The sequence below is a fragment of the Tachysurus vachellii genome, chromosome 18 (assembly GCF_030014155.1).
Source record: "Tachysurus vachellii isolate PV-2020 chromosome 18, HZAU_Pvac_v1, whole genome shotgun sequence".
In the NCBI taxonomy this organism is placed as follows: Eukaryota; Metazoa; Chordata; class Actinopteri; order Siluriformes; family Bagridae; genus Tachysurus; species Tachysurus vachellii.
Genome location: NC_083477.1, coordinates 12,752,677 through 12,766,846, shown reverse-complemented (window position 1 = coordinate 12,766,846; position 14,170 = coordinate 12,752,677). Strand labels below are relative to the sequence as shown.

Below are 14,170 nucleotides of genomic sequence, written 5' to 3'. Positions count from 1 at the left end.
TGCCCTGCGATGGGTTGGCACTCCATCCAGGGTGTATCCTGCCTTGATGCCCGATGACGCCTGAGATAGGCACAGGCTCCCCGTGACCCGAGGTAGTTCGGATAAGCGGTAGAAAATGAGTGAGTGAGTGAGTGAGAGATAATATATATTGTATCACATCTGCATTGCCTTGTATATAGTATAGTGTTTTATATATATGTCTGTACTTCTGAGAGTCACAAACAGCTGGAACCAAATTCCTTGTGTGTGTCAACACACATGGCAAATAAACGTGATTCTGATTCTGACTCTGATTCAATTGAATTGAACTGAATTGTTGTATTCACAGCCACTTTCTGTGGCGCCAACTCGATCACAGCCAATCAGAATCCAGTCCCGCACACACAGAGAGCAGGACTGGATTCAGATTGGTTGTGATCGAGTTGTGATCACAGCCAATCAGAATCCAGTCCTGCTCTCTCTGCGTGCGTGCGTGCGTGTGTGTGTGTGTGTGTGTGTGTGTGTGTGTGTGCGCGCGGTTCTCCAAACCTCCCGGCGGCAGTAAAGGCGATATTTGTCTCAAGTAGCAGCATAAACCTGTAGTAAAAAAAAAGAAGAAAACGATAAAATATCTTACTCTGTCAACCTGACAGTCTAAAGTTTATATTGTTAGAATTCGTTTACTTTTATTCACAATGAACGTGCCGAAAAGCGGTTATCGCGTCTTCTCTGCTAACTCCACTGCAGCATGCACCGAGCTTGCTAAGAAGATTACTGAGTATGTATGATGTTCATACACACACAAACTCAATACACACACTGATTAGTTCATTAAAAATAGCCAACTAAGCTTGTCACTGTGCTAGCTAGGTCGTTATTAACAGTTAATAACCTGTCAGCTAAGCAGCTCGTCATCGTAAAATTACTAGCCGAATAGCTAATTAGTTTAAAAGCAGCAGAAGCTAGTCAAGTGTATGGGTTTTTTTTTTGTTTATCTCTCTGTCTGTTCAGTTAAACCCTTCGTCATTCCACATTACAAAGCTAACTGCTTAAGCTAGCTAACCATTCGGCTAGGTGTCATGTTTGTTTTTATACAACGCTGTGAGTTAAACAAAATATTCGTCAGAATCAGAAATAGAATTTATTTCGGTTTATTTGCCATGTTTGTTGACACACACAAGGAATTTGGTTCCAGCTGTTTGTGACTCTCAGAAGTACAGACATATATAACACTATACTATACACAAGGACAATACAGACTATACAAGACAATGCGGATGTGATATACAATAGATATTATGAGTATTAAATATGAATACATAATATATGACTGATCAGTTATGTAGATAAAGTGTGGGAAGTGCAAATAACAATATTGTGCAATATTCTGCTTTTTGTACAATATGCAGCAGCAGTAGTGTGTGTAACTGTCAGATTAATAACTATCAGATTATTTAGTTGAATGCAAACCACCTGAATGACATTGCAGTGATGGTAGTGTGTGTCAGCAATGCTTCTCTGTGGATCCTTTCCAACTAATGGACAAAGTTTGCATTGCACAAAATGTTGTAGAGGGAATAATTACCTTTTAAAGTAAAGGTAATTCCGGAAGAAATCCAGAAGGTTTTAGCAATCTGGTCCACTCTGAGACTTTATTATTATTTTTTTTTTAGAAGCCTTTATTTTGTCAAATATACATTATGTGAAAATTTTTACTTTGCATATCCCAAGTTTGGAGTCTGGAGTCAGAGCATAGTGTCAGACATGATACAGCACTCCTGGAGCAGAGAGTGTTAAGGGCCTTGCTCAAGGGCCCAACAGTAGCAGCTTGGCAGTGCTGGGGCTTGAACGCTGATCCTTCTATCAACAACCCAGAACCTTAACTGCTTGAGACACCGCTGTTATATGTTTTGTATATATTTACAAAAATATATACAAAACAGTCAATTAATCCAAGTAGTTAATGGTGATGAGGAATGAATGAAGGAATGAAAGAATTAAATCAACAAATGCATCACACAGTGGCACACAAGATCTCCTGTTAGTGATTATTTCTCTTTTTGTATACCAAGTTTTATATGTGACCGCACACTACTGCACAACCTGTAAGAAAGGTAAAAATGTCCACTCTGGCAACTTTTCTGTTGCATTATTGAGACACACCTCAAATTATTTTATGTTCTCTTAAAAATGAAACCACTTTATTCTTTGATTCTGGATGCTGATTCTTACATTCAAATACAACAGGTGCAAATGAGTGCGTGAATGTGTGTATGCATGGTCCTCTGCAATGCCTGCACATCTCATCCTAGATATATTCCTGCCATAAAGCAGTTAATGAAGACGATAATGGAGATGCCTACGAAAGAATAAATGATTTTTTCAGGAAGATCTCAGGAATATGCTTTACGGATTCTCCTAACCTGCAGGCCCACACGCTTGTGGATAGTATGCTTTCTTCTGATCGTGCTAGAACATCGTAAATCTACCTCTATTCAATAATACTCAGATATTAAGACCGAGTATATAGAAATATGTATTCATCCCTATTCTATCTGTTGTAAGAGCTAGTTTTCCTCTAGCCATGCTGATTTCCATGTAATGATATACAGACTATAAAATTGTACTTGATTTCTTTTTGACTCCGTAGGCGTCTTGGCGTGGAGTTGGGCAAGTCTGTTGTGTACCAGGAGGCAAATAGAGGTGAAGCCAACTCTCATTATCGTACGATTTATGTATACAGGGCTTTGGCAGGTTGCCAGTTTAAAAATGAATTAAGCTTTCTTCTTATTCTTAGAAATACTTACAAAATCTGCACAATGGTAATAATTAAAAAAATTTACATCGTTCATCCTGTTCAAAAGTTTATACCCCCTGGCTGTTAATGTGTGTTGCTTTCTTGAGCTTCAGTGAATGTTTGCACAATGTTTAGAAAATTGAGAATTTTATGAGGCCTCTTGTAAGGTGTATGTCAGTTCATAATCCCACCTGTAAATCTAACAGTACTGAAAGGTTTTGACATTTTAGTTTCTCTTTCTGTCACAGAGACTAGAGTTGATGTAAAAGAGTCTGTTCGAGGCCAAACCATCTTTATCATTCAGACCATTCCCAGGTAAGGCACATTTTTGAGAGTCAGACATAATTCTCAAGGACTAAATGTCTGTGTAAACTGAATAAATTGTCTACTGATGTTACAAAATGATTCCTCTGTAGCATTTAACTCTTTTACAAATAGCAGTTATGGTGAACTACTCTGATTTTATGCACCAATTCTAACTTGTACAATAGGATGAGTTCTTTACTTCGCTGGGAATATAATTTGTTTGATCAGTTTGTACATACGTGTGTGTTTGTGTGTTTTTCAGAGATGTTAACACAGCGATCATGGAGCTGCTCGTCATGGCATATGCACTGAAGACCTCCTGCGCCAAAAACATTATCGGAGTTATCCCTTATTTTCCGTATAGCAAGCAGTGCAAGATGAGGAAGAGAGGATCCATAGTGTGCAAGCTGTTGGCTTCCATGCTTGCCAAAGCAGGTATCAAATAGATGTAGTGGTAGATGTAGCTTTGTTAGGTAGCTTTGTTAATAGAACCCAATGCAGTCCATTTGCATTTACATTGCAATGTTTGTTTTTCATTAGAATTACTTTTCTCCGTTGTTTGGTCGAATCCCAAATCCTTTATCTATATCTATATAGGATGCAGTATGCAGTGCAATATATAGTGTAGGAAATAAGTCTTATATACTTCTTGTAGTGAAATAAATGTAGAGTTTGGCAACCTTTTTGTTTTAGCCTTTGGGAACGTGTGATTTGGTACTTATGTGATATTGAAAACTTAGAGCGCTGAACACTCCAAAAATGGCTTGTGGTGCTCAGTGTATTATTTATTTTGTTTGCTAAAGGATTAAGGAGTTCTAGTACAAGGAATGCTCAGTTGCAACTCTAGTACTGATGTGGATAATAAAAGAATTGCTGTGTAGTAACAAAATCATGCATAATAGTTTTCAGATTGAATGGATTCCTCTTTTTTATTTTTATGTCACCGTTAATCAGGTTTAACACACATCATCACTATGGACCTGCATCAGAAGGAGATCCAGGGTTTCTTCAGTTTCCCTGTGGATAACCTGCGTGCTTCTCCGTTCCTATTACAGTACATTCAAGAAGAGGTAAATTCACTTTAGGGCTTTTACCACTTGAAATCCTTAACTCTGGCTTATTCTAAACCTAGGGTTAACTATTTCATTATAAAGCTGTTTCACACTGCTTATACTTTACCCAGGTTAACAATTAATCCTGTGTATTCATAATCTGACGTACATTCCTAAACTCAGTGTTAATATCCTTGTTTGTGTCAGCAACCATGATTAGACAGACACAGCACGTGACCAGTTTAAATAACGGCATATAACCACTTACGCTTTCCTCCAGTGAGTAAAAAAATATCACCACATCAATTCTCTAATATCTGTAATATCTTATCCCTGCATTATTCCCACACTGTACAATGCAGGGTTCACTACGCACAAGCCGCACGTGCTTCTGATCAGGGTTTCATAAACCTGCGTACAAAGTGGTGCTTCAAACCCAGGGTTAAGTGCAGTGTGAAAAGTGCTTTTGAGTGAAATTCCTCATACCAGCCGACGTGCACCTAAATACGCCACGGCTATTTTTTCTATAAAAGAAAATATATATTTTGATATTTGATAATTTTGATATTTCATATCAAATGTATTTTCCTTCAGGTCCCTGATTACAGAAATGCCATTATTGTTGCAAAGTCTCCCTCTGCTGCAAAAAGGTATTGTTACTGTCTCTAGTCCGACCTGTACCTGATCACAATTTGTTTGTAATATGTGTTGCATGCCATTTATTCTGTTTGAATGTCTTAGATTTTTAACAATGTTGTATCACACACTACTTTATGTTCATGTACAATCTGCCATAACATAAAAACACTGACAGCTGAAGTGACTAACATTGATTATCTCGTTACACCTGAGAAGGAGCGGGATATATTAGTCAGCAAGTGAACAGTCTGTTCTCAAAGTTGTTGTGTTGGAAGCAGGAAAAATGGGCAAGCATAAGGATATAAGCCACTGTGACAAGCGCTGAAATTTGATTACGAGATAAAGTTCAGGAATGGTTTGAGGAACATGGCAAAGAGTTCAAGTTGTTGACTTGGCCTCTATATTCCCCAAACCTCAAGCCAAAAATTAAACATCTGTGGGATGAGCTGGACAAACAAGTCTGATCTATGGAGGCTTATAGATCTACTGCTAACATTTTTTGTGCCAGATACAACAGCATACCTTCAGAGGTCTTGTGGAATTCATGGCTTGACATATATTTTGATTCGGTGGCATCAAAAATATACACAGTATTATTCAGGCGGTTTTAATGTTATGGCTGTTTGCTGTATGTTACAGACATCATTGTCTTCATCGTTGACTTTTATTTTTTTATTTTTTTACCTAATACCTGTATGCAAACATCTGGAACCTGGGTGATACTTAAAGATGCAGTCTTGTTTATATCGGTACTAAACAAGATAAACATACTTGGCTACCTTGAAGCAAATTATATTGCTGTAAATTCAAGCCTGTGTTGATGGAAGTCCAGTGTTACTGCTTAAAGGTGGAGTCTCCGTTGTTTGAAAGCCAATGTTGACATTTGAAATCACCAAAACAAACAACCTCTGCGTCTTAAGTAAAGTTGGCCGCATATTCACAGATTGGAGTTTCCCAAGTCAATAACTCCTGAGCTAAACGCTGTTACTACACAAATAACACCTCTTTTCTATCATAGTAATGTAGAGAAGCAGCTACAACCATGTTTTGCTAGTAACAGCGTTTAGCTTCCCGCTCCTTCAGTTCTCTCCAGCGCTGGAAAGCTGATCCTATATTAACACGGGTCCTACTTCTTGCCTTATCGTAAGCCTTTCTTCGCTTTCTTTCTTTGTTTTTATCCTCCATGTCAATGCTGAAACCGCTTTCTGCTAATGTCACACATTCGCACTGAACACTCTCTCCACACATATTGACAAGTCACGCCCCTTTCTGCTCATTGGCTACACATTTGTTTTGATTTTTATTTTGTTTGTCGTCGTGACTCAGTTTGCTGAAGCACTTCTCAAACAACGGAGACCCCACCTTTAAGATGAACGTGCTTGAGCAACCAATAATCCTATTATACCAATCCTATACCATCCTATAGCCAATATTCTGTTTCTTTTTGTAAGTTCAACAGTTTCTGTGCTAATATGAACAGAAAAAAGGTTTTATTGATATTTGTAAAATAATAACATTTTATTAGGAAACCTTTTCCTTAATTACTCCTTAGCTGTATAAAATGAATGCCATTAGGTTTTCTTTTAATTAGTGCATTTATTTTTATTAGTACACCTTATGTACAAGTGTGCTTCAAAGCTCTTTATGCTCAAGTACATTTAAATTGAACATTTCACTTTTCCAGAACTGTTATCTGCACATTTTTTCAGAGATCTTTCTTTCTGTATGTGCTGGTCATAGGGCTCAGTCATATGCGGAGAGGCTACGTCTGGGCCTGGCTGTAATTCACGGAGAGCCTCAGTGCTCCGAATCGGATATGGCAGACGGACGACACTCTCCTCCTTGCGTGCGCAACACTTCCGGCCACCCAGGCCTTGAGCTGCCATGTAAGACTCACCAGTACAGACAAATAAACCCTCTCAGAGCAACACAATTATTCAAGGCCTTAGCATAGAAGGCTTTGCCCAAAAGACTATTAACAGAGCCGCCGCTTAAATATATAGATATTGATGCCACTGGGTACAGATGCTTTCTCTGCAGTAAGGGAGGGGGAGTGGTAATAAGGGCCAAATCTTCATACTAACTTCTGAAGCACTCTCTCGCACGGCTTTGCATTATTTAAATTTAAAGCACACGTCATCATCTAATTCCTTTTAATGTTTGGAAATGTCCAAAACTGAGTGTTTTAACTGGTTGACAGTCTTTTTTGGGACTACTGTTTTTTTCAGTTTTGTACAATTATTATTTCTTATTATTATCCAGTTATTAATTCTGTTTCATTTGTGCTTGTTGTATATATGTCATGTGGACTTGGACAATTCTCAGAGGGACCTCTAAGAGATATATAACATACAATTCATGGAAGAAAAAAAAAGAAGGAAAAGAGAATGCTGTATTCTGATGATTTAGACAGAAAACATTCAAATTTACACCAACAGCAGTGAAGAATACCGATCTAAAGTAGCCTAGCTCATTTCTGAGTGGATTCTGAGGATTTTTGAAGTCTCGCTTTCATCTTTCTGTGTTTTATGAGCTGTCTGTGTGGACATTATATAATGTGGTGTTTATTTGTTGATAATAGGCAAGCAACAAGCTCCGTTCCCAGGCATAGAGCTTCCAAGTACGATGGTTAACTCTCTCTTGCTTCTGATCACAACAGTGACCACACTGAAACGGTTCCTCTGTGCATGCATGCAGTAACTGAGGGCTCTCAATACCTGCAGCTAAAAGCATTCTGTGCTCCTTCCATGCATAGCTATGATAATGATGAATTTCCATCATTGTATTAAGAACGATCAAGGTTTCTTACCTATTCAGATCTCTTTGATGTTGCATTGTCCCATGCACCATTTTTGTAGTCAGTTCCATCCATCACAAATCTCATAGTTTGAGTTGATGTTTAATGTGCTGACTTTATTTTTGCACTTATTTCTGAGTACTGTAAGTAGAAACAGATGTATACATTTCAGAGTGCTTCCAGTCAGGATTGAGAAACCTCAAATGAAGTGATTCATTTAAAAATCTTTCGGAATCATCATCCCTTTTGAATGATTGGAACCATTTAATGCTTGATATATATATATATATCGGGCATTAAAATCTTTGGGTTTGATCTGGCCTAAATATTGCTAATCAACACGTCATGCCTGCTTGTGGAGAACTCTGTAGATTAGATGTTTAGACTAGTTCTAGCTGCTTGAAACCAAGACCTCTGCAAGGCCTTGGAAACACATGACCTTGAGGAAAAGAACGACACAACCAATAGTCTGATAGTACAAATAAAAGGCTATGGTTAAGGTTATGAATTTTTATGAGTAAGGACATAAAAGTCTAGTTTTATTCCGAGACTAAGTACAAGTAACATATCTTTATTTTTCTTTTCCTAGATCAACTGACAATAGCATGGCTGCATGGATTAAAATTAGAGCACGTTACAAGTAACTGTGAAAGAAAAGGCTATTTACTTATTTACAGAGTCACAAATTAATATACCTTTAAGTAAATGACTGTATTTTGCCTTGCTAGTTTAAAGGCATGTGTTGATGGCATGTTTAACTTTTTACTTGCTCCACTCCATGCAGACTGCCCCTGTGTGTTAAACCTACTTCAGGTGTGCAAGTGTGTTTGTTGGTTGTCTTTCCTTGTGCCTTTGCTCTGACAGAAGGCTTAAATATACATTAATAACGGCCCTGCAGTATTGACCGGCCCCTGAATTTCAGTAGTCCCAGCCAGATGTGCTGGCTTTGAGTAACAAATCCTAGGTGTTTCCATTGCATCTGATATGCACAGACTTTTGTGTACAAGTCTCTTGGACAAATCCTTCTTCATGATTGGACAAAAAAACATTTTTTTTTGATTTCTGCATGGCATGTGCTGCAATGAGTTTGCGGTTACTATTGTAGCCAGAATTGTAGGTGGGGTAAAATGGGAACCATCAAAGAAAACCATCAGTAGTGAGGCACTATGAACTAACTAAGGTTTGCATAGTTCCTCAGACGAAGTTTAAGGATTATTAAGTAAGAAAGAGTCAGTGACACTGGCCAACACACAGCCGAGTTGATTATTTGACGACAGCAACACGTTCCGAAGCATTTAATTCTTTTTTTTATACCACAGCAATTTGAATTTGAACAATTACAAAATGATTATTCTTTAATTAATGACACTTCATGTTTTTTCTTTACATTTATAGTTGTGGAACATCCATGAGACGAGTTAGTACATTATAGTAGCTATAAATTTATTGTCCTTAATAAGACCAGAAAAGACAAAATATGATACTGTTTGTAATGTTCCTGTGAAACTACACATCAGTGTCTTCTGTTTTTAAGATGTTCCTGAGGCATAAAACTGCTGACTCACCAGACTCCTTTGATGAATACTAACTAAAGGTCTTCTTAAAGCAACTTGTTTATTATTAGCCTTGTGCAACCTCACATACAAGTCCCTGTGAATGAACTGTTTCTATCCTTGTATTTCAGTCACTGTTATTCTGTTGCCCTTGTCATATTTGGGACTGAATTTCTGGCTTTGCTGTACAAGACAAACCTTAAAGTCGGGCATCAACCCCAATTCGACTTTCCACTGCCACGGCATAGACAAATTTACATGTAGATCCTGTTCACAAAATCACCGCAAGGTGGCGCAAAGGGACAAACCGCTTCATACAGATGCTGTGTTTGTTAAACCTCAATTAAATCCATACTGACTGAACTTCATTTGAGCAACAATTCAAAATCTGATTTTCACACGGTTTGTTTGATTCATAAACCCACCATTTTACCTGAAAACCGTGTCCATGCCTAAGCAGCAATACTTCATAACAAATGTCATTAACTAAAACGACGAGGAGTTCAAATCACCATGTAATCAGGCGTTAACCTGCTATGCTCTTTCCAGCTCCTTAAATATTTAACTATTGTTATATTGATGCAAATGTGTTCTTTTAAGACTGTCAAAAAAAAATTAGTATAAAAGTAAAACAAAAAAGAAATCCCTGAAACGTTATGAATTTCTTTCCCTCGAAAAATAATAAAATGAGCTAAATTCAGTGGAACATCCGGTTCTTGCCGGGAGCTTCTAGAAGGCATTTTATGATATTGTCCATCTAATACTGTCACTTGCTGAACTGGCTTTGAGTTCAGCTCCCGTTTATGGAAATTCTACCATTATGGATGAGTATCTACTGTACCATGGAAGAGAATAAGTAGTTGATTGAAGCAAACTGTGCTCTTCTCCTTGAAACGCTGATTGCAATTATATTGGGTTCCTTATATGTTTGTCTCATACACAACTCGCTCGCTATTCCAGAGAGCACAGTACCTAAAAGCCTTTATTAAGTAAAGTATCCTAGAATGTTTCAGCAGAAGGATGTTGATAAGACAGGATCTGCTGCATTGCTGCTTGTTGAAGATGTATGTAGTCAGTTTTATTAAGAAAGTATAAATGACTAATCCTCTTATCGAAGCGCACACACAATAACATTGATGTCGTCAGTTCCATATTCAGTCCTCAAAATGGCAGGAATTGTACAGTGCAACATCATATGAAATGCAAGGATAGAAATTTGAGAAGAATTAAATAATTAACATGAACCTAAGATTGAATAATATTTATAAGGAATACCTTCTGAACGATCAGATTCAGAGATCAACAGCTCTGTGGTATAAGAAGGGCTAGTGGTAGTTAATTATAGTTTAGGCATTAGTTATGTTAGAATATTACGTATGCTTGGATCCATCTTACCCGATCTACACTGACACTGAAGTCTTTTTCATTTAACGTTTAACCTCCTGTTTTAAGAATGAAAATGTAAACCTGTTGAAATCTGTTTTTCTAGTGATGATGGCCAAGGAGAAACCACCCATCACAGTGGTGGGAGATGTTGGAGGACGCATCGCCATCATAATCGTAAGATGCACCTTTCCTTTCTCTATTATTCTTCAGAGTATTTGCTGTACTACTGATATCAGGTTAACGCAGTATCATCAGTTGATTTTATTTCAGGACCAAAGCTGAGGTGTCCGCTTTAAATATTTACAACACAGAGCTGCCAGTTTAATAGCTACAACCTCTGCATCTCTTTACATAAATGATACATTCCTGTTAGTTGTTTGCCACATGATAGGTGTGTGGTCTTCATGAGGCAGACCAGTTCCTCGAGCATTAGTGCTTATTTTATTGTTTGAATACAATGTGCAAAACAAGTGACCGTTGTGAGATGCTATTTATGACCTGGCCTGCTACCTGTTTCTGGTTATCTTCCTGAATTTTACCCACAGTAGTTTCAGTGGTTAACCAAGAGGAGTGCAGATACACCTTCCATATATTACATGCCAGTTAAAGAACTTTTACAGTTTGTATCTGAACATTGTAGAAGCCCATTGGTGCATCTCAGTCAGCTCCATAGTTCAGTGATAAGATCATGTTGTTTGTGTGTGTGAAATACATTGCACTTATTATAAACCCTTATCTAGGATGACATCATAGATGATGTGGAAGACTTTGTGGCATCAGCTGAGATCCTGAAGGAGAGAGGAGCCTATAAGATCTACATCATGGCCACCCATGGCCTGCTGTCAGCCGATGCTCCACGCCTCATCGAGGAGTCTGCCATAGATGAGGTCATTTTCCTTTGTTTTGTTTTTTTTAAATAAATACATACATACATAAATAAATAAATATATATATATATATATAAACAAACATATATATAAAAACATGTTCTATGTTCTCTTTCCCCATATAACCAAAATGCATGCTGAGTGAAGCTAAATGTAGTAACAGCTAATGAATGCTATGCCAGTGTTGGCATGTCTGTGACACAGACTACCAGTTAGAGAAAATCCACCAGGGGATGCAAACTGACTGAGAACATTTTCTATAAGGGTTTGTTTATATTTAGAAGCTGTTCTTGGTTCATTAGCTAGTTTGGGTAGTACACATTTTATTTATTTATTTTTTATCAGTATTTATCAGTATTACAGAAAAAGACAGATAAAAGACAGATAAAATATATCAGTATTACAGAAATCCCATTATATTTTTGAAATGTTTTACTTTACTCATATAAAAAGACCTATTTCTTACATTTAAAATACATTTCACTAGCGTCCACATTCATTGACACTCTTACAAATTCACTGAAAATAAATGAGCACATGACACACAATCATTCAAATTGTTCACTCAAACAATGAGAAATCATTTTCTTTGTTTCGTGTTTGTTGGAACTACTTGCTTTTATAATGGCCAACATTTCTTGACACACTGTCACCTCACACATTAAAGAAGATGGTGAATGAGGTGGGGGGAAAGTGCCCAGGACCACAGTTTTTAACTGTGATGCCCAGGATCACAGTTTTTAACTGTACAATGTACAGAATCACTTTCATATTATCAAGCAGCTGTTTGGATAAATTGCAAGAAAGAAGTACTTCATAAAAGTGCAGCAGCTGAACCAAGCGCCATTAGAATTAAAGTTAGCATTGTGCCTTGTGCTCAGATGAGACTAAAATAAAACTAGTTGGGCATGCAGACCAAAAACAAAGTTTCTTTTTTTTTTCAGCATGTTTGGCCGTTCCTTGTATTTCCATACATGGAAAAGCACTTGTAAAATTTGGAGTTTTGTGGCTTGTGGTTCACTGGCTCTTGTGAAGATCACTGGTATCATCATTTCTGCTAAGTACCAGAATAGAAACCTAGTTGCTTCTTACAAGAGGTTCAAACATAACAGTAGATAGTGAGCCAAACATACTTTCAAACGAACACAGAAATGAATAAAGAAATACAAGAACATGTGCAAAATCTGAATTGAATGTGGTCTGAATTGAAGGGAAATCCACAAACCTAAAAATTTTAAACGTACTTGACACATTCTGCATACAAGGGTGGACCAAGAGTCTTCTCCAAGAGTCTGCAACCTTGTTAGACATTTACAGGAAGAGACTTGGCATTGTTACTTGAATCAGAATAGTCATCACAACACAACTGTTTGGTTCTGTAGGTTTGAGGTCCTGTATACAAGTGTATACACTTATACCAGGATTTACCATGAAGGATGGTGATAATTCTGTGGACTGCTCTTTTATTTATAGGTGGTGGTGACGAATACCGTCCCACACGAGGTGCAGAAGCTGCAGTGCCCCAAGATCAAGACTGTGGATGTGAGCATGATCCTTGCCGAAGCCATTCGTCGCATTCACAACGGCGAGTCCATGGCTTACCTGTTCCGCAACATCACTGTAGATGATTAGACTGAGCTGTGACCTCACTGTGGAAGGAAGGTCTATACTTTCTCCTGGAAGTGCCAGGTTTTCTTTAAAAACAATTATTTAATCCAAGAATATTATTTTATTTAAATCTATACGAAACTAATCATTTAAGGCAAGGTTAAATACAACATTAAGTTACGTTCATTTTAGGAACTGACAGTAACTGTTGCTGTTATACATCTGCACTATTAGAAGTGATACTACAGCACCTGATACATATGCATATGAGTCCTAAAGCTTGCTGAAGTAGCCTGCCAGCTAAAGGCATTTGGTCAGAACTGATTACTATACACAAATATTGTTTCAGAAAGTGCTTTAATAAAAAATAACAATGAATGCTTGAGCCAATATGACCTAAAACTCTAGAGCTATAGATAAGCATTGTGTTGATTTGTTGGTTAAGAGCGGATAGCTCTTAATTCTAAAAATGTAAACCTAAAACTTGCATGTCTTTGTGTCTAAGCCATGCGGTTTCCGTCATGTCATTGTTGTGTACCTATACTTTGCGACTTGTGCACATTTTTCATTTGACTGAATACAGAGTTGCTACGGTTCATTTCTCTACCGTTCAGCTCTTTCCACACTCACTTTTCACAGTGTTCTTTGCAACATCTCCCCATCACTTCCACTTCCTGTCCGTAGCTTATTCCTGTTGTGTGGCATTCAGACAGGTGGTGAGTTAGTGTGACTCTCTGAGAGCGACAGCAGTTGCTTCGGCAACCATATTCAAAGTTATTTCCTCGTTATTCTTTCGTATCTGCTGGCTTTCAGCTCATCTGGGCTGCATTCCAACTATTCAAAACAGATTTCTTTTTTTTTCTTTCTTTTTGTTTGTGAAATTATTTCACTGAAGTTGATTTATTACCATATTTTTGTAAATAAAGAAAAGGGTTGAATTTTTAGAGCTTCACTGTGTCTTTATTGATGTAAATATGAATCATAAACATAAAATCATGAACGATTACTTTGAAATATAAGATCTGCTACAAGATCTGCTATAAGATCTGCTATAACATCTACTCAACCCACAAAGAAATCATGTACCGGTAAAAAATAATCAGTCACCATGAACAGATTCACAGATCACATTCCTCATTCATTCTGTCTCCAGTACTGCATCAATA

The 14,170-nt window shown here is 37.5% G+C and overlaps 1 protein-coding gene across 2 annotated transcripts; it reads left to right on the top strand.

Annotated features, from left to right (window-relative positions):
• Window positions 1-531: 531 nt before the first annotated feature.
• On the top strand, window positions 532-13,951 carry prpsap1 (phosphoribosyl pyrophosphate synthetase-associated protein 1). 2 transcript variants are annotated; one of them, XM_060892257.1, is made up of 11 exons: window positions 532-757; window positions 2,630-2,682; window positions 3,025-3,091; window positions 3,345-3,517; window positions 4,037-4,152; window positions 4,729-4,784; window positions 6,514-6,659; window positions 7,355-7,393; window positions 10,613-10,683; window positions 11,250-11,396; window positions 12,870-13,951. In XM_060892257.1, exons 1-11 carry the CDS (start codon window positions 675-677, stop codon window positions 13,026-13,028), a joined length of 1,110 nt encoding a protein of 369 aa, XP_060748240.1. In that variant the 5' UTR covers window positions 532-674; the 3' UTR covers window positions 13,029-13,951. The 2 variants fall into 2 exon arrangements, with proteins under 2 accessions (XP_060748240.1, XP_060748241.1); XM_060892258.1 differs by lacking the exon at window positions 7,355-7,393 and having other exon boundaries at window positions 535-757.
• Window positions 13,952-14,170: the final 219 nt, after the last annotated feature.